At 55.9% G+C, this 21,033-nt stretch overlaps 1 protein-coding gene across 1 annotated transcript; it reads left to right on the top strand.

Moving 5' to 3' along the window:
- The first annotated feature begins 1,221 nt into the window (after positions 1-1,221).
- On the top strand, positions 1,222-13,032 carry CLDN7 (claudin 7). The gene is made up of 4 exons (XM_075346781.1): positions 1,222-1,501; positions 11,613-11,777; positions 11,863-11,947; positions 12,477-13,032. The coding sequence occupies exons 1-4, from the start codon at positions 1,279-1,281 to the stop codon at positions 12,649-12,651; spliced, it is 648 nt and encodes a 215-aa protein (XP_075202896.1). The 5' UTR covers positions 1,222-1,278; the 3' UTR covers positions 12,652-13,032.
- Positions 13,033-21,033: the final 8,001 nt, after the last annotated feature.

Here is a 21,033-nt window from a genome sequence, read left to right as displayed (position 1 = left end):
GAGGTGATATCGGTGTTATTGAGGTGATATCGGGGTTATTGTGGTGATATCGGGGTTATTGTGGTGATATCGGGGTTATTGAGGTGATATCGGGGTTATTGAGGTGATATCGGGGTTATTGAGGTGATATCGGGGTTGTTGAGGTGATATCGGTGTTATTGAGGTGATATCGGGGTTATTGAGGTGATATCGGGGTTATTGAGGTGATATCGGTGTTATTGAGGTGATATCGGTGTTATTGAGGTGATATCGGGGTTATTGAGGTGATATCGGTGTTATTGAGGTGATATCGGGGTTATTGAGGTGATATCGGTGTTATTGAGGTGATATCGGGGTTATTGAGGTGATATCGGTGTTATTGAGGTGATATCGGTGTTATTGAGGTGATATCGGGGTTATTGAGGTGATATCGGTGTTATTGTAGTGATATCGGGGTTATTGAGGTGATAATCGGGGTTATTGAGGTGATATCGGTGTTATTGAGGTGATATCGGGGTTATTGAGGTGATATCGGGGTTATTGAGGTGATATCGGTGTTATTGTAGTGATATCGGTGTTATTGAGGTGATATCGGGGTTATTGTGGTGATATCGGGGTTATTGTGGTGATATCGGGGTTATTGTGGTGATATCGGGGTTATTGTGGTGATATAGGGGTTATTGAGGTGATATCGGGGTTATTGTGGTGATATCGGTGTTATTGTGGTGATATCGGGGTTATTGTGGTGATATCGGTGTTATTGAGGTGATATCGGGGTTATTGAGGTGATATCGGGGTTATTGAGGTGATATCGGGGTTATTGAGGTGATATCGGGGTTATTGTGGTGATATCGGGGTTATTGAGGTGATATCGGGGTTATTGAGGTGATATCGGTGTTATTGTAGGGATATCGGGGTTATTGAGGTGATATCGGGGTTATTGAGGTGATATCGGGGTTATTGTGGTGATATCGGGGTTATTGAGGTGATATCGGTGTTATTGTGTGATATCGGTGTTATTGTGGTGATATCGGGGTTATTGAGGTGATTTCGGGGTTATTGAGGTGATATCGGTGTTGTTGTAGTGATACCAGTGACTGCAGTCATCTCGGTCCCTGCGGCTGATAACAGAGAGCACAGGCCGCGCTCTCTCGTTTCCGCTCTCGGTGGTGACGTCAGCAGTTTCTCTCTGGATACTTGCGGCAGTCTCGGGCGGTGACGTCAGCAGGGGGCGGGGCGCGGTATAAAGCGCCGCACCTGGCGCAGGTGAGCTCAGTGCTGGGATCTTTGTCGCAGACGATGGCGAACTCCGGGCTGCAGATCTTGGGCTTCATGATGGCGCTGATCGGGTGGATCGGGCTGATCGCCGCCACCATCATGCCGCAGTGGAGGATGTCCTCGTACGCCGGAGACTCCATCATCACCGCCATCGCCATCTACCAGGGACTGTGGATGTCCTGCGCCATCCAGAGCACGGGGCAGATCCAGTGCAAGGTGTACGACTCCATGCTGCAGCTGGACGGTGAGCGGGGGAGGGGCGGCAACTGAGGGGGAGGGGGACTGAGGAGGGGGAAACTGGGGAGGAAGGGGGGGGGAACTGGGGGAGACGGAGGGGGAAACTGGGGAGGAAGGGGGGGAACTGAGGGAGACGGAGGGGGAAACTGGGGAGGAAGGGGGGGGGGAACTGGGGGAGACAGAGAGGGAAACTGGGGAGGAAGGGGGGGAACTGAGGAAGACGGAGGGGGAAACTGGGGAGGAAGGGGGGGGGAACTGAGGAAGACGGAGGGGGAAACTGGGGAGGAAGGGGGGGGGAACTGAGGAAGACGGAGGGGGAAACTGGGGAGGAAGGGGGGGGGAACTGGGGGAGACAGAGGGGGAAACTGGGGAGGAAGGGGGGGGGAACTGGGGGAGACAGAGGGGGAAACTGGGGAGGAAGGGGGGGGGAACTGGGGGAGACAGAGGGGGAAACTGGGGAGGAAGGGGGGGAACTGAGGAAGACGGAGGGGGAAACTGGGGAGGAAGGGGGGGGGAACTGGGGGAGACAGAGGGGGAAACTGGGGAGGAAGGGGGGGGGAACTGAGGAAGACGGAGGGGGAAACTGGGGAGGAAGGGGGGGGGAACTGAGGAAGACGGAGGGGGAAACTGGGGAGGAAGGGGGGGGGGAACTGGGGGAGACAGAGGGGGAAACTGGGGAGGAAGGGGGGGGGGAACTGGGGGAGACAGAGGGGGAAACTGGGGAGGAAGGGGGGGAACTGAGGAAGACGGAGGGGGAAACTGGGGAGGAAGGGGGGGGGAACTGGGGGAGACAGAGGGGGAAACTGGGGAGGAAGGGGGGGGGAACTGGGGGAGACAGAGGGGGAAACTGGGGAGGAAGGGGGGGGGAACTGGGGGAGACGGAGGGGGAAACTGGGGAGGAAGGGGGGGAACTGAGGGAGACGGAGGGGGAAACTGGGGAGGAAGGGGGGGGGGAACTGGGGGAGACGGAGGGGGAAACTGGGGAGGAAGGGGGGGGGAACTGGGGGAGACGGAGGGGGAAACTGGGGAGGAAGGGGGGGGAACTGAGGGAGACGGAGGGGGAAACTGGGGAGGAAGGGGGGGGGGAACTGGGGGAGACGGAGGGGGAAACTGGGGAGGAAGGGGGGGAACTGAGGGAGACGGAGGGGGAAACTGGGGAGGAAGGGGGGGGGGAACTGGGGGAGACGGAGGGGGAAACTGGGGAGGAAGGGGGGGAACTGGGGGAGACGGAGGGGGAAACTGGGGAGGAAGGGGGGGAACTGGGGGAGACGGAGGGGGAAACTGGGGAGGAAGGGGGGGGAACTGGGGGAGACGGAGGGGGAAACTGGGGAGGAAGGGGGGGGGAACTGGGGGAGACGGAGGGGGAAACTGGGGAGGAAGGGGGGAACTGGGGGAGGTGAGGGTTGGCACCGGAGGGGCAGGAAGGGGGGGACTGAGGAGGGATGAGGAAGGGGGGGGATCTGGGGGGGGTATGGGGGGATGAGGAACCTGAGGCATGGAGGAAGGGGGCACTGGGGGAGGCAGAAGGGGCCTGTGGGGGGGGAAGGGGGGGGCAGAAGGGAGAAACTGTGTGTGTGTGTGTAAACTGCTGAGTGGTTGTGCGGTGTCAGCTGTAGCAGGTGCCGAATGTGGTGTTTTGTGGCTGGGAGGGGGGTGCTTGATATGGTGGTGCTGTGGCATGTAGATGTGGTGGTGCTGCTTAAGGAGGGGGGGGTGTAGATGTTGAGTTGGGGGGGTTCTCATTATGTGGAAGGGGTTGTCTCCTCTTCCTGCAGTGGCAGGGGATGTAGTTGTGGGGGTAGCTTTGTGCCTGGTGTGGTGTCGGGGGTTGTCTCCTTTTTTCCTGCAGTGGCCGGGGTGTAGATTTGGCTGTGGCGGGGGTTGTTGCCCTTTTCCCTGCAGTGGCCGGGGTGTAGATTTGGCTGTGGCGGGGGTTGTTGCCCTTTTCCCTGCAGTGGCCGGGGTGTAGATTTGGCTGTGGCGGGGGTTGTTTCCTTTTCCCAGCAGTGGCCGGGGTGTAGATTTGGCTGTGGCGGGGGTAGTTTCCTTTTCCCTGCAGTGGCCAGGGTGTAGATTTGGCTGTGGCGGGGGTAGTTTCCTTTTCCCAGCAGTGGCCGGGGTGTAGATTTGGCTGTGGCGGGGGTAGTTTCCTTTTCCCTGCAGTGGCCGGGGTGTAGATTTGGCTGTGGCGGGGGTAGTTTCCTTTTCCCTGCAGTGGCCAGGGTGTAGATTTGGCTGTGGCGGGGGTAGTTTCCTTTTCCCAGCAGTGGCCGGGGTGTAGATTTGGCTGTGGCGGGGGTAGTTTCCTTTTCCCAGCAGTGGCCGGGGTGTAGATTTGGCTGTGGCGGGGGTTGTTTCCTTTTCCCTGCAGTGGCCGGGGTGTAGATTTGGCTGTGGCGGGGGTTGTTGCCCTTTTCCCTGCAGTGGCCGGGGTGTAGGAGTGCGGTTGTTTGTTTCTGGGAGCGGCTGTTTCCTTGTGAAGTCTGGAACCAGTCAGACTGGTTGTGTAATGGAGCTTCTCCCCTCCCCCACTGACACCAGAGCTGAGCTGGGGCCAGCTGGGAATGGTGGTATTGTGCCCCGCCGCACCCTCCGGCACCCCTGGCACTCTCCTCCACAGCAGCAGCGGCACCTGCCAGCGAGCGCCCGTTATTCCTTATCTGTGGCTGATAAGTCAGGCGCAGGATTGATAAGAGGTTATCTGAGGGCGCGATATGTGCCGCACATCGCCCTGGGATCAATGCAGTGTAATACCGCCGTGTACTGGCATCTGGCTGTACAAGACTGTGGCCTGCGTAATACCGCTATATGGAGATGCAGGCTGGACAGGACTGTGCCCTGTGTAATGCCGCTATATGGAGATGCAGGCTGGACAGGACTGTGGCCTGTGTAATGCCGCTATATGGAGATGCAGGCTGTACAGGACTGGCCTGTGTAATACTGCTATATGGAGATGCAGGCTGTACAGGACTGTGCCCTGTGTAATGCCGCTATATGGAGATGCAGGCTGGACAGGACTGGCCTGTGTAATACTGCTATATGGAGATGCAGGCTGGACAGGACTGTGGCCTGTGTAATGCGGCTATATGGAGATGCAGGCTGGACAGGACTGGCCTGTGTAATGCCGCTATATGGAGATGCAGGCTGTACAGGACTGTGCCCTGTGTAATGCCGCTATATGGAGATGCAGGCTGGACAGGACTGGCCTGTGTAATGCCGCTATATGGAGATGCAGGCTGGACAGGACTTTGGCCTGTGTAATACCGCTATATGGAGATGCAGGCTGTACAGGACTGTGGCCTGTGTAATGCCACTATATGGAGATGCAGGCTGGACAGGACTGTGGCCTGTGTAATACCGCTATATGGAGATGCAGGCTGGACAGGACTGGCCTGTGTAATGCCGCTATATGGAGATGCAGGCTGTACAGGACTGTGGCCTGTGTAATGCCGCTGTATGGAGATACAGGCTGGACAGGACTGTGCCCTGTGTAATGCCGCTATATGGAGATGCAGGCTGTACAGGACTGTGCCCTGTGTAATGCCGCTATATGGAGATGCAGGCTGGACAGGACTGTGGCCTGTGTAATGCGGCTATATGGAGATGCAGGCTGTAAAAGACTGTGGCCTGTGTAATACCGCTATATGGAGATGCAGGCTGTACAGGACTGTGCCCTGTGTAATGCGGCTATATGGAGATGCAGGCTGGACAGGACTGTGGCCTGTGTAATACCGCTATATGGAGATGCAGGCTGTACAGGACTGTGCCCTGTGTACTGCGGCTATATGGCGATGCAGGCTGGACAGGACTGTGGCCTGTGTAATGCCGCTATATGGAGATGCAGGCTGGACAGGCCTGTGACCTGTGTAATACCGCTATATGGAGATGCAGGCTGGACAGGACTGTGCCCTGTGTAATGCTGCTATATGGAGATGCAGGCTGTACAAGACTGGCCTGTGTAATGCCGCTATATGGAGATGCAGGCTGGACAGGACTGTGCCCTGTGTAATGCCGCTATATGGAGATGCAGGCTGTACAGGACTGTGCCCTGTGTAATGCCGCTATATGGAGATGCAGGCTGTACAGGACTGTGCCCTGTGTAATACCGCTATATGGAGATGCAGGCTGTACAGGACTGTGGCCTGTGTAATGCCGCTATATGGAGATGCAGGCTGTACAGGACTGTGGCCTGTGTAATACCACTATATGGAGATGCAGGCTGGACAGGACTGGCCTGTGTAATACTGCTATATGGAGATGCAGGCTGGACAGGACTGTGGCCTGTGTAATGCCGCTATATTGAGATGCAGGCTGTACAGGACTGTGGCCTGTGTAATACCGCTATATGGAGATGCAGGCTGGACAGGACTGTGGCCTGTGTAATGCCGCTATATGGAGATGCAGGCTGTACAGGACTGTGCCCTGTGTAATGCTGATATATGGAGATGCAGGCTGTACAGGACTGTGGCCTGTGTAATGCCGCTATATGGAGATGCAGGCTGGACAGGACTGGCCTGTGTAATACTGCTATATGGAGATGCAGGCTGTACAGGACTGTGGCCTGTGTAATGCCGCTATATGGAGATGCAGGCTGTACAGGACTGTGGCCTGTGTAATGCCACTATATGGAGATGCAGGCTGGACAGGACTGGCCTGTGTAATACTGCTATATGGAGATGCAGGCTGTACAGGACTGTGGCCTGTGTAATGCCGCTATATGGAGATGCAGGCTGTACAGGACTGTGGCCTGTGTAATGCCACTATATGGAGATGCAGGCTGGACAGGACTGTGGCCTGTGTAATACCGCTATATGGAGATGCAGGCTGTACAGGACTGTGGCCTGTGTAATACTGCTATATGGAGATGCAGGCTGTACAGGACTGTGGCCTGTGTAATGCCGCTATATTGAGATGCAGGCTGTACAGGACTGTGGCCTGTGTAATACCGCTATATGGAGATGCAGGCTGGACAGGACTGTGGCCTGTGTAATGCCGCTATATGGAGATGCAGGCTGTACAGGACTGTGCCCTGTGTAATACCACTATATGGAGATGCAGGCTGTACAGGACTGGCCTGTGTAATGCGGCTATATGGCGATGCAGGCTGTACAGGACTGTGGCCTGTGTAATGCCGCTATATGGAGATGCAGGCTGTACAGGACTGTGGCCTGTGTAATGCCGCTATATGGAGATGCAGGCTGGACAGGACTGTGGCCTGTGTAATGCCGCTATATGGAGATGCAGGCTGGACAGGACTGTGCCCTGTGTAATGCCGCTATATGGAGATGCAGGCTGTACAGGAGTGTGCCCTGTGTAATGCCACTATATGGAGATGCAGGCTGTACAGGACTGTGCCCTGTGTAATGCCACTATATGGAGATGCAGGCTGTACAGGACTGTGGCCTGTGTAATGCCACTATATGGAGATGCAGGCTGGACAGGACTGTGGCTTGTGTAATACTGCTATATGGAGATGCAGGCTGTACAGGACTGTGGCCTGTGTAATGCCGCTATATGGAGATGCAGGCTGTACAGGACTGTGGCCTGTGTAATGCCACTATATGGAGATGCAGGCTGGACAGGACTGTGCCCTGTGTAATACTGCTATATGGAGATGCAGGCTGTACAGGACTGTGGCCTGTGTAATGCCGCTATATGGAGATGCAGGCTGTACAGGACTGTGGCCTGTGTAATGCCACTATATGGAGATGCAGGCTGGACAGGACTGTGGCTTGTGTAATACTGCTATATGGAGATGCAGGCTGTACAGGACTGTGCCCTGTGTAATGCCGCTATATGGAGATGCAGGCTGTACAGGACTGTGCCCTGTGTAATGCCGCTATATGGAGATGCAGGCTGTACAGGACTGTGCCCTGTGTAATGCCGCTATATGGAGATGCAGGCTGGACAGGACTGTGCCCTGTGTAATGCCACTATATGGAGATGCAGGCTGGACAGGACTGTGGCTTGTGTAATACTGCTATATGGAGATGCAGGCTGTACAAGACTGTGGCCTGTGTAATGCCGCTATATGGAGATGCAGGCTGGACAGGCCTATGTAATGCCGCCATAAACTTGTGCACATAACAATGCTGTGTAATACCGCTATAGGTTGTCATGTGGGGTACAGTCAGTTGTGTACCTGCCATCTGGGATGGTGGTTCCTCTATGGAGCGGGGTCACGCAGTGGAGGTATATGACCTCGGGATGTCCCCTCATGTATGGGATGGCAGTTCCTCTATGGAGCGGGGTCACGCAGTGGAGGTATATGACCTCGGGATGTCCCCTCATGTATGGGATGGCAGTTCCTCTATGGAGCGGGGTCACAGTGGAGGTATATGACCTCGGAATGTCCCTTCATGTATGGGATGGTGGTTCCTCTATGGAGCAGGGTCACGCAGTGGAGGTATATGACATCGGAATGTCCCCTCATGTATGGGATGGTGGTTCCTCTATGGAGCGGGGTCACGCAGTGGAGATATGACCTCAGAATATCCCTTCATGTATGGGATGGTGGTTCCTCTATGGAGCGGGGTCACGCAGTGGAGGTATATGACCTCGGGATGTCCCTTCATGTATGGGATGGTGGTTCCTCTATGGAGCGGGGTCACGCAGTGGAGATATATGACCTCAGAATATCCCTTCATGTATGGGATGGTGGTTCCTCTATGGAGCGGGGTCACGCAGTGGAGGTATATGACCTCAGAATATCCCTTCATGTATGGGATGGTGGTTCCTCTATGGAGCGGGGTCACGCAGTGGAGGTATGACCTCAGAATATCCCTTCATGTATGGGATGGTGGTTCCTCTATGGAGCGGGGTCACGCAGTGGAGGTATATGACCTCGGAATATCCCTTCATGTATGGGATGGGGGTTCCTCTATGGAGCGGGGTCACGCAGTGGAGGTATATGACCTCAGAATATCCCTTCATGTATGGGATGGTGGTTCCTCTATGGAGCGGGGTCACGCAGTGGAGGTATATGACCTCGGAATGTCCCTTCATGTATGGGGTGGCAGTTACTCTATGGAGCTGGGTCACGCAGTGGAGGTATATGACCTCGGAATATCCCTTCATGTATGGGATGGGGGTTCCTCTACGGAGCGGGGTCACGCAGTGGAGGTATAGGACCTCGGAATATCCCTTCATGTATGGGATGGTGGTTCCTCTATGGAGCGCGGTCACGCAGTGGAGGTATAGGACCTCGGAATATCCCTTCATGTATGGGATGGTGGTTCCTCTATGGAGCCGGGTCACGCAGTGGAGGTATATGACCTCGGGATGTCCCTTCATGTATGGGATGGTGGTTCCTCTATGGAGCGGGGTCACGCAGTGGAGGTATATGACCTCGGAATGTCCCTTCATGTATGGGATGGTGGTTCCTCTATGGAGCGGGGTCACGCAGTGGAGGTATATGACCTCGGAATGTCCCTTCATGTATGGGATGGTGGTTCCTCTATGGAGCGGGGTCACGCAGTGGAGGTATATGACCTCGGGTTGTCCCTTCATGTATGGGATGGTGGTTCCTCTATGGAGCGGGGTCACGCAGTGGAGATATATGACCTCAGAATATCCCTTCATGTATGGGATGGTGGTTCCTCTATGGAGCGGGGTCACGCAGTGGAGGTATATGACCTCAGAATATCCCTTCATGTATGGGATGGTGGTTCCTCTATGGAGCGGGGTCACGCAGTGGAGGTATGACCTCAGAATATCCCTTCATGTATGGGATGGTGGTTCCTCTATGGAGCGGGGTCACGCAGTGGAGGTATATGACCTCGGAATATCCCTTCATGTATGGGATGGGGGTTCCTCTATGGAGCGGGGTCACGCAGTGGAGGTATAGGACCTCGGAATATCCCTTCATGTATGGGATGGTGGTTCCTCTATGGAGCGGGGTCACGCAGTGGAGGTATAGGACCTCGGAATATCCCTTCATGTATGGGATGGTGGTTCCTCTATGGAGCCGGGTCACGCAGTGGAGGTATATGACCTCGGAATGTCCCTTCATGTATGGGATGGCAGTTCCTCTGTGGAGCGGGGTCATGCAGTGGTGGTATATGACCTCGGGATGTCCCTTCATGTATGGGATGGTGGTTCCTCTGTGGAGCAGGGTCACGCAGTGGAGGTATGACCTCGGGATGTCCCCTCATGTATGGGTTGGCAGTTCCTCTATGGAGCCGGGTCACGCAGTGGAGGTATAGGACCTCGGAATGTCCCTTCATGTATGGGATGGTGTTTCCTCTATGGAGCCGGGTCACGCAGTGGAGATATAGGACCTCGGAATGTACCTGTGTTGGGGGAGGGGAGGCTGACTCCTCATTCTCCCGCTCGCTCACTGTGACTCCAGTTTCTGTGAAACTCCTCACCCCCTCCCCCGTGTCACACCCAGGTGTCTCAGCACACGGAAGTGTCGCCTCGTCCTCCTCACATGGGGCTGACTCACCTGCCATAGTGTCCTGAGGGAGTCACAATGAGCAGCCGATACTGGGGAGGGGGCGCAGGGCCTCTGGGGTCTATAGGTGAAGTACACGGCACTGACACTATGGGGCCCGGACAGGACACCGCGCCATGTGACAAGTCTGATGCAATTTCTAGTAAAACCTCTTGTATATTGCGAGTGCCGGATTATTGACTTCTAAGGTCTCTGGTGTCCGGTCTGAGGGACTGAGCGGAGCTGCTGTCACTATGCTGCCGGCGGTGGCACGGCTGTCACCTCCCCTGTGGTGGTGGGGCTGTTTAGGGTCCCCCTTCCCTGTGCTGGTGTTTGACCAGTGGGTAAGGGTCTCGGACCCAGACCCTGAGTAGAGTCACTGGCGCCAGTAATGTCACAATAGCTTGGCTGCAGTCGCTCCGCTCCTTGTGGACCCTGCGTCCTCTCTCCAGGGAGGAATGTTGGGGCTGTTGTGACACGTTTGGCTGTAGGGGCAGCAGAGGCTTGTAAAGAGCCGGCTAATGAAAATGGTGAGGCCGGAGCTGTGCAGTGAAGATTACTCCAGCGTGTGTGTCCGAGCACACTTCTGGTGGGCAGGGGTTGGGGGACGCGTGTATGACTGTAGATGAGACCGGGCACACTTCTGGTGGGCAGGGGTTGGGGGACGCGTGTATGACTGTAGATGAGACCGGGCACACTTCTGGTGGGCAGGGGTTGGGGGACGCGTGTATGACTGTAGATGAGACCGGGCACACTTCTGGTGGGCAGTGGTTGGGTGGGATGTGTGTCCGGGCACACTTCTGGTGGGCAGTGGTTGGGTGGGATGTGTGTCCGGGCACACTTCTGGTGGGCAGTGGTTGGGTGGGATGTGTGTCCGGGCACACTTCTGGTGGGCAGTGGTTGGGTGGGATGTGTGTCCGGGCACACTTCTGGTGGGCAGTGGTTGGGTGGGATGTGTGTCCGGGCACACTTCTGGTGGGCAGTGGTTGGGTGGGATGTGTGTCCGGGCACACTTCTGGTGGGCAGTGGTTGGGTGGGATGTGTGTCCGGGCACACTTCTGGTGGGCAGTGGTTGGGTGGGATGTGTGTCCGGGCACACTTCTGGTGGGCAGTGGTTGGGTGGGATGTGTGTCCGGGCACACTTCTGGTGGGCAGTGGTTGGGTGGGATGTGTGTCCGGGCACACTTCTGGTGGGCAGTGGTTGGGTGGGATGTGTGTCCGGGCACACTTCTGGTGGGCAGTGGTTGGGTGGGATGTGTGTCCGGGCACACTTCTGGTGGGCAGTGGTTGGGTGGGATGTGTGTCCGGGCACACTTCTGGTGGGCAGTGGTTGGGTGGGATGTGTGTCCGGGCACACTTCTGGTGGGCAGTGGTTGGGTGGGATGTGTGTCCGGGCACACTTCTGGTGGGCAGTGGTTGGGTGGGATGTGTGTCCGGGCACACTTCTGGTGGGCAGTGGTTGGGTGGGATGTGTGTCCGGGCACACTTCTGGTGGGCAGTGGTTGGGTGGGATGTGTGTCCGGGCACACTTCTGGTGGGCAGTGGTTGGGTGGGATGTGTGTCCGGGCACACTTCTGGTGGGCAGTGGTTGGGTGGGATGTGTGTCCGGGCACACTTCTGCAAATAGGTTGTCTGTTTTACTACTGTGGTGGTCTCATTTGACTTTTCCTCTTGCCCCCACCAGCTGCCCTCCAGGCCACACGCGCCCTCATGGTGGTCTCCATTGTGGTTGGCCTCTTCGGTATCGCGGTTTCTGCCACTGGTATGAAATGCACCAAATGTGGCGGTGATGACAATGTGAAGAAGGCCCGGATTGCGATGACTGGTGGCTTTGTCTTCCTTCTGGCTGGTGAGTGGCCATCATTGTGAGTGTGCTGGCTCCCCTGGTGGTGCCCCCTTATCTCTAGTCCTGACACTGTCATCTTGTCTTCCAGGTCTGGCCGCCCTCATCGCCTGCTCGTGGTACGGCAATCAGATCATCCGGGACTTCTACAACCCTCTCACACCAATCAACACAAAGTGAGTTCCTGCCACACGACCTCTGCACGCGGCGTCTGGACTGGCTACACTGTGCCACCAGTCCACCATATATCGTATAATGGGGGTCACTGGGAGGGGGGGGGGGGTGTAAAGCACCTCTGTACTTGTAGAAAAGATGGTGGCTGTAGCCTAATGACTGAGGTAGATGTGGTGGTAGCTGCCATGACTCATAGTGCAGGTTTTCAGGAAGTGTGCTGGTGACTCATAGCTGAGGTGACCCAAGGTGGATACTGCAGACTGACTCATAGCTTGGACAGCTTTGGGGGACCGGGGGGGGGATGATGGCGGCTCATAGCTTAGTTGTCCGGTGGAGGGGTGATGGCGGCTCGTAGCTCAGGTGACCAGTGATGGCGGCTCGTAGCTTAGGTGGCAGGGTGATGGCGGCTCGTAGCTTAGGTGACCGGTGGTGGTGGGGTGGCTTGTAGTTTAGATGAGCGGTGGGGGTGCTGGTAGATACATACTACGGTCTTGGAGGTCTTGTCTAACCAGGGTCTGCTCTGTCTTGCAGGTACGAGTTTGGAGCTGGCGTGTTCCTTGGCTGGGCCGGCTCTCTCCTTGTAATTCTTGGCGGTGCCCTCTTGTCCTGCTCATGTCCTCGTAAAAAGAACTATGGCAACCGCGGTTACCCCAAGAGCGGAGGAGCAAGAACCAAAGCCCCCTCAAGTGGCAAGGATTACGTCTGATGGCGCGGCACGTGCTCGGCTCCTCTCCGGAGTCTGTTTCCAGCCGCCTGCACCGGGATCTTGTCTATAGATGCAGAGGACACCATGGGCGGCCATACTGTCTCCTTGAGCCAGGGAGAGACTGAACGTGACTGTGACTGTGGCTGTTCCGGCGGAGGAGCAGGACTGGTTTTGCACTTTTTTTATTTTTTAATTTTTCTCCAGACTCTACAAGATTTTTTGCAGTGTAACTTTATTGTATGTAATATTGGGGCCGGGTGGGGGAGGGGTAGATGTTACTGTGAGGGTCCACGCTCTAGTGGGGGCTCGGTGCCTTATTGCCGTCTTCATGATTGTATTTTTATTAGAAAAGTTTTTGTAAATAAATGTTTTGAGTAGAAATTCATCGTCTGGACATCCTTCATGTGCAGCAGCAACACCTGGGGCCTAGAGAGGGCGGCACCCCCCCATCCATGGCGGCTGTGGGGTGTACAGTCATGGCCAAAAGTTTTGAGAATGACACCACAATGATCTGTTGCCCTCTGGTTTTTAATTGTGTTTGTCTGATGTTTATGTCACATACAGAAATATAATTGCAATCATATTCTGAGACCAGAAGGTTCTATTGACAGTTAGAATGAGTTACTGCAGCAAGTGAATATTTGCAGTGTTGACCCTTCTTCTTCAGGACCTCTGCAATTCTCCCGGGCAGCTGTCAATCATCTTCTGGAGCAAATCCTGACTGATCGCTGTCCATTCTTGCATAGGCAATGCTTGCATTTTGCCAGAATTTCTTGGTTTTTGTTTGTCCACCAGTCTCTTGATTGCCCACAAGTTCTCAATGGGATTAAGATCTGGGGAGTTTCCAGGCCATGGACCCAAAATCTCTGTTTTGTTCCATGAGCCATTTAGTGATCCCCTTTGCTTTATGGCAAGGTGCTCCATCATGCTGGAAAAGGCATTGTTGGGCGCCAAACTGCTCTTGGACAGTTGGGAGAAGTTGCTCTTGGAGGACATTCTGGTGCCATTCTTTATTCATGGCTGTGTTTTTAGGCAAGACTATGAGTGAGCCGATTCCCTTGGCTGAGAAGCAACCCCACACATGAATGGTTTCCGGATGCTTAACAGTTGGCATGAGACAAGACTGGTGGTAGCGCTCACCTCTTCTTCTCCTAATAAGCTGTTTTCCAGATGTCCCAAACAATCAAAAAGGGGATTCATCTGAGAAAATGACTTTACCCTGGTCCTCAGCAGTCCACTCCCTGTACCTTTTGCAGAATATCAGTCAGTCCCTGATGTTTTTTCTGGAGAGAAGTGGCTTCTTTGCTGCCCTCCTTGAAACCAGGCCTTGCTCCAGCAGTGTCCGCCTCACAGTGCGTGCAGAAGCCCTCACACCAGCCTGCTGCCATTGCTGCGCTAGCTCGCCACTGCTGGTGGTCCCATCCCGCAGCTGAAACCGTTGTAAGATACGGTCCTGGCGTTTGCTGGTCCTTCTTGGGCGCCCTGGAGCCTTTTTGGCAACAACGGCGGAAGCTCTCTCCTTGAAGTTCTTGATGATGCGATAGATTGGTGACTGAGGTGCAATCTTTGTAGCTGCGATACTCTTCCCTGTTAGGCCAGTTTTGTGCAGAGCAATGATGGCTGCACGTGTTTCTTTAGATAACCATGGTTAACTGAAGAGAAACAATGATACCAAGCACCAGCCTCCTTTTAAAGTGTCCAGTGGTGTCATTCTTACTTAATCATGACTGATCGCCAGCCCTGTCCTCATCAACACCCACACCTGTGTTACTGGAACAATCACTAAAACAATGTTAGCTGCTCCTTTTAAGGCAGGACTGCAATGATGAAATGTTTTTGGGGGGTTAAAGTTCATTTTCTTACCAATATTGACTTTGCAAGTAATTGCTGTTAAGCTGATCACTCTTTATGACATTTTGGAGTGTGTGCAAATTGCCATTAGAAAAACGTAAGCAGTCGACTTTGTAAAAATTAATATTTGTAGCATTCGCAAAACTTTTGGCCATTACTGTAGAGACGGTGGCACCCCCCCCATCCATGGCGGCTGTGGGGCCTAGAGACGGTGGCACCCCCCCCATCCATGGCGGCTGTGGGGCCTAGAGACGGTGGCACCCCCCCCATCCATGGCGGCTGTGGGGCCTAGAGACGGTGGCACCCCCCCCATCCATGGCGGCTGTGGGGCCTAGAGACGGTGGCACCCCCCCCATCCATGGCGGCTGTGGGGCCTAGAGACGGTGGCACCCCCCCCATCCATGGCGGCTGTGGGGCCTAGAGACGGTGGCACCCCCCCCATCCATGGCGGCTGTGGGGCCTAGAGACGGTGGCACCCCCCCCCATCCATGGCGGCTGTGGGGCCTAGAGACGGTGGCACCCCCCCCCATCCATGGCGGCTGTGGGGCCTAGAGACGGTGGCACCCCCCCCATCCATGGCGGCTGTGGGGCCTAGAGACGGTGGCACCCCCCCCCATCCATGGCGGCTGTGGGGCCTAGAGACGGTGGCACCCCCCCCATCCATGGCGGCTGTGGGGCCTAGAGACGGTGGCACCCCCCCCCATCCATGGCGGCTGTGGGGCCTAGAGACGGTGGCACCCCCCCCATCCATGGCGGCTGTGGGGCCTAGAGACGGTGGCACCCCCCCCATCCATGGCGGCTGTGGGGCCTAGAGACGGTGGCACCCCCCCCATCCATGGCGGCTGTGGGGCCTAGAGACGGTGGCACCCCCCCCCCATGGCGGCTGTGGGGCCTAGAGACGGTGGCACCCCCCCCCATCCATGGCGGCTGTGGGGCCTAGAGACGGTGGCACCCCCCCCCATCCATGGCGGCTGTGGGGCCTAGAGACGGTGGCACCCCCCCCCATCCATGGCGGCTGTGGGGCCTAGAGACGGTGGCACCCCCCCCCCATCCATGGCGGCTGTGGGGCCTAGAGACGGTGGCACCCCCCCAATCCATGGCGGCTGTGGGGCTCCCAGGCACCCATAAGCTTTCTGCAGATGCTGCCTCTCCAGAGCCTCCAGGGTGACATATTGCTGGCCGTTACATAGGTGAATGAAGCCCCCGCTCCATCCTGGTCACCTTCCTCCACCATTATAAATTTCATCACTAAATCCTCTATAACCCACAATGTTGTACCTAGGAATCATCCGCCCCCTCCCGCAGTGACTGCCCCTGGTCCTTAGTATTGTCTTCCCCCGCAGTGACTGCCCCTGGTCCTTAGTATTGTCTTCCTCCGCAGTGAGTGCCCCTGGTCCTTAGTATTATCTTCCCCTGCAGTGACTGCCCCTGGTCCTTAGTATTGTCTTCCCCCGCAGTGACTGCCCCTGGTCCTTAGTACTGTCTTCCCCCGCAGTGACTGCCCCTGGTCCTTAGTATTGTCTTCCCCCCGCAGTGACTGCCCCTGGTCCTTAGTATTGTCTTCCCCCCGCAGTGACTGCCCCTGGTCCTTAGTATTGTCTTCCCCCCCGCAGTGAGTGCCCCTGGTCCTTAGTATTGTCTTCCCCCGCAGTGACTGCCCCTGGTCCTTAGTATTGTCTTCCCCCGCAGTGACTGCCCCTGGTCCTTAGTATTGTCTTCCCCCCCCCGCAGTGACTGCCCCTGGTCCTTAGTATTGTCTTCCCCCGCAGTGACTGCCCCTGGTCCTTAGTATTGTCTTCCCCCCGCAGTGACTGCCCCTGGTCCTTAGTATTGTCTTCCCCCCCCAGTGACTGCCCCTGGTCCTTAGTATTGTCTTCCCCCCCGCAGTGACTGCCCCTGGTCCTTAGTATTGTCTTCCCCCGCAGTGACTGCCCCCTGGTCCTTAGTATTGTCTTCCCCCGCAGTGACTGCCCCCTGGTCCTTAGTATTGTCTCCCCCCGCAGTGACTGCCCCTGGTCCTTAGTATTGTCTTCCCCCGCAGTGACTGCCCCTGGTCCTTAGTATTGTCTTCCCCCGCAGTGACTGCCCCTGGTCCTTAGTATTGTCTTCCCCCGCAGTGACTGCCCCTGGTCCTTAGTATTGTCTTCCCCCGCAGTGACTGCCCCCTGGTCCTTAGTATTGTCTTCCCCCCCGCAGTGACTGCCCCCTGGTCCTTAGTATTGTCTTCCCCCCGCAGTGACTGCCCCCTGGTCCTTAGTATTGTCTTCCCCCCGCAGTGACTGCCCCCTGGTCCTTAGTATTGTCTTCCCCCCGCAGTGAGTGCCCCTGGTCCTTAGTATTGTCTTCCCCCGCAGTGACTGCCCCTGGTCCTTAGTATTGTCTTCCCCCGCAGTGACTGCCCCTGGTCCTTAGTATTGTCTTCCCCCCGCAGTGACTGCCCCTGGTCCTTAGTATTGTCTTCCCCCCGCAGTGAGTGCCCCTGGTCCTTAGTATTGTCTTCCCCCGCAGTGACTGCCCCCTGGTCCTTAGTATTGTCTTTCCCCGCAGTGACTGCCCCTGGTCCTTAGTATTGTCTTCCCCCCGCAGTGAGTGCCCCCTGGTCCTTAGTATTGTCTTCCCCCGCAGTGACTGCCCCCTGGTCCTTAGTATTGTCTTTCCCCGCAGTGACTGCCCCTGGTCCTTAGTATTGTCTTCCCCCGCAGTGAGTGCCCCTGGTCCTTAGTATTGTCTTCCCCCGCAGTGACTGCCCCCTGGTCCTTAGTATTGTCTTTCCCCGCAGTGACTGCCCCTGGTCCTTAGTATTGTCTTCCCCCGCAGTGAGTGCCCCTGGTCCTTAGTATTGTCTTCCCCCGCAGTGACTGCCCCTGGTCCTTAGTATTGTCTTCCCCCGCAGTGACTGCCCCCTGGTCCTTAGTATTGTCTTTCCCCGCAGTGACTGCCCCTGGTCCTTAGTATTGTCTTCCCCCCGCAGTGACTGCCCCTGGTCCTTAGTATTGTCTTCCCCCGCAGTGAGTGCCCCTGGTCCTTAGTATTGTCTTCCCCCGCAGTGAGTGCCCCCTGGTCCTTAGTATTGTCTCCCCCCGCAGTGACTGCCCCTGGTCCTTAGTATTGTCTTCCCCCCGCAGTGAGTGCCCCCTGGTCCTTAGTATTGTCTTCCCCCGCAGTGACTGCCCCCTGGTCCTTAGTATTGTCTTTCCCCGCAGTGACTGCCCCCTGGTCCTTAGTATTGTCTTCCCCCGCAGTGAGTGCCCCTGGTCCTTAGTATTGTCTTCCCCCGCAGTGACTGCCCCTGGTCCTTAGTATTGTCTTTCCCCCGCAGTGACTGCCCCTGGTCCTTAGTATTGTCTTCCCCCGCAGTGACTGCCCCTGGTCCTTAGTATTGTCTTCCCCCGCAGTGAGTGCCCCCTGGTCCTTAGTATTGTCTCCCCCCGCAGTGACTGCCCCTGGTCCTTAGTATTGTCTTCCCCCCGCAGTGAGTGCCCCCTGGTCCTTAGTATTGTCTTCCCCCGCAGTGACTGCCCCCTGGTCCTTAGTATTGTCTTTCCCCGCAGTGACTGCCCCCTGGTCCTTAGTATTGTCTTCCCCCGCAGTGAGTGCCCCTGGTCCTTAGTATTGTCTTTCCCCCGCAGTGACTGCCCCTGGTCCTTAGTATTGTCTTCCCCCGCAGTGACTGCCCCCTGGTCCTTAGTATTGTCTTCCCCCGCAGTGACTGCCCCCTGGTCCTTAGTATTGTCTTTCCCCGCAGTGACTGCCCCTGGTCCTTAGTATTGTCTTTCCCCGCAGTGACTGCCCCCTGGTCCTTAGTATTGTCTTCCCCCGCAGTGAGTGCCCCTGGTCCTTAGTATTGTCTTCCCCCCGCAGTGACTGCCCCTGGTCCTTAGTATTGTCTTCCCCCCGCAGTGAGTGCCCCTGGTCCTTAGTATTGTCTTCCCCCGCAGTGACTGCCCCCTGGTCCTTAGTATTGTCTTTCCCCGCAGTGACTGCCCCTGGTCCTTAGTATTGTCTTCCCCCGCAGTGAGTGCCCCTGGTCCTTAGTATTGTCTTTCCCCGCAGTGACTGCCCCCTGGTCCTTAGTATTGTCTTCCCCCGCAGTGAGTGCCCCTGGTCCTTAGTATTGTCTTCCCCCCGCAGTGACTGCCCCTGGTCCTTAGTATTGTCTTCCCCCGCAGTGACTGCCCCTGGTCCTTAGTATTGTCTTCCCCCGCAGTGACTGCCCCTGGTCCTTAGTATTGTCTTCCCCCGCAGTGACTGCCCCTGGTCCTTAGTATTGTCTTCCCCCGCAGTGACTGCCCCTGGTCCTTAGTATTGTCTTCCCCCGCAGTGAGTGCCCCTGGTCCTTAGTATTGTCTTCCCCCGCAGTGACTGCCCCTGGTCCTTAGTATTGTCTTTGGAAGGAATAAGTCCTGCGCCGTCCTTTATATTGACCACACGTGTATTTATACATATGAGATCTTTGGCGATGTCTTTCCACCTCCCATCGCACGGGCGGCCTCCGTTACCCGTAGTAATTAGTTGTTTCCTTTAACTCACTAACTTCTTAAGGGCGCTCTACACGCTGCGACATCACTAGCGATTGCACCCGCCCCCGTCATTTGGTGGTCAATGCCGTTGTGAACATTATCACTACGGCAGCGTCATACATACCTGCTCGGCGACGTCGCTGTGACCGCCGAACAATCCCTCCCTCAAGGGGGAGGTGCGTTCAGCGTCACTAAGCGGCCGCCCAATAGCAGAGGAGGGGCGGAGATGAGCGGGACGTAACATGCTGCCCACCTCCTTCCTTCCGCATAGCCGGTGGAGGCAGGTAAGGAGATGGTCGTCGCTCCTGCGGTGTCACACAGCGATGTGCGGAGCTGCAGGAACGAGGAACAACATCGTACCGGTGACCGCAGCGATTTAAGGAAATAAATGACGTGTCAACAATCACCGTTTTGGAACGATTTTGCCATCGTTGATCGTCGCTTATTAGTGTTACACGCTGCGATGTCGCTACCGGCGCCGGATGTGCGTCACTAACAACGTGACATGGACGATAAAGCGGTAGTGATGTCACAGCGTGTAAAGCACCCTTTAAGGTCCTTTTTATAATATGGAGCCCAAAACTGGATCCCATATTCAAGATGTGGCCTTACCAGTGATCTAGTCACAATACACTGGGATCTCATGATCTCAGGGTGGCTCAGTGGTTAGCACTGCAGTCTTGTGGTGGCTCAGTGGTTAGCACTGCAGTCTTGTGGTGGCTCAGTGGTGAGCACTGCAGTCTTGTGGTGGCTCAGTGGTGAGCACTGCAGTCTTGTGGTGGCTCAGTGGTGAGCACTGCAGTCTTGTGGTGGCTCAGTGGTGAGCACTTCAGTCTTGTGGTGGCTCAGTGGTGAGCACTGCAGTCTTGTGGTGGCTCAGTGGTGAGCACTGCAGTCTTGTGGTGGCTCAGTGGTGAGCACTGCAGTCTTGTGGTGGCTCAGTGGTGAGCACTGCAGTCTTGTGGTGGCTCAGTGGTGAGCACTGTAGTCTTGTGGTGGCTCAGTGGTGAGCACTGCAGTCTTGCAGCGCTGGGTTCCTGGGTTCAAATCCCACAAAGGACAACATCTGCGAGGAGTTTGTATGTTCTCCCTGTGTTTGCGTGGGTTTTCTCCGGTTTCCTCCCACACTCCAAAGACATAGGGAATTTAGATTGAGCCCCAATAGGGACAGAGTTCCTGATGTATGTAAAGCGCTGTGGAATATGTTAGCGCTATATAAAAATAAAGATTTCTTTTTTTTTTTTCATTTTTCTCCTCCCTTTAGCAGCTGCTGCCTGACATTGAGAGCTGCTGCTCAGTTACTTGTACCCAGAATCCTCCGCTCTTCCTCCTGACATTGAGCTGCTGCTCAGTTACTTGTACCCAGAATCCTCCGCTCTTCCTCCTGACATTGAGAGCTGCTGCTCAGTTACTTGTACCCAGAATCCTCCGCTCTTCCTCCTGACATTGAGCTGCTGCTCGGTTACTTGTACCCAGAATCCCCCGCTCTTCCTCCTGACATTGAGAGCTGCTCGGTTACTTGTACCCAGAATCCCCCGCTCTTCCTCCTGACATTGAGAGCTGCTGCTCAGTTACTTGTACCCAGAATCCCCCGCTCTTCCTCCTGACATTGAGAGCTGCTGCTCGGTTACTTGTACCCAGAATCCTCCGCTCTTCCTCCTGACATTGAGAGCTGCTGCTCGGTTACTTGTACCCAGAATCCCCCGCTCTTCCTCCTGACATTGAGCTGCTGCTCGGTTACTTGTACCCAGAATCCTCCGCTCTTCCTCCTGACATTGAGTGCTGCTGCTCAGTTACTTGTACCCAGAATCCTCCGCTCTTCCCCCTGACATTGAGAGCTGCTGCTCAGTTACTTGTACCCAGAATCCTCCGCTCTTCCTCCTGACATTGAGAGCTGCTGCTCGGTTACTTGTACCCAGAATCCCCCGCTCTTCCTCCTGACATTGAGTGCTGCTGCTCAGTTACTTGTACCCAGAATCCTCCGCTCTTCCTCCTGACATTGAGAGCTGCT

This window comes from Anomaloglossus baeobatrachus, chromosome 4 (genome assembly GCF_048569485.1).
Source record: "Anomaloglossus baeobatrachus isolate aAnoBae1 chromosome 4, aAnoBae1.hap1, whole genome shotgun sequence".
Taxonomy (NCBI): Eukaryota; Metazoa; Chordata; class Amphibia; order Anura; family Aromobatidae; genus Anomaloglossus; species Anomaloglossus baeobatrachus.
Note: the sequence above shows the minus strand (reverse complement) of the source record. Positions and strands in the feature narration are given on the sequence as shown.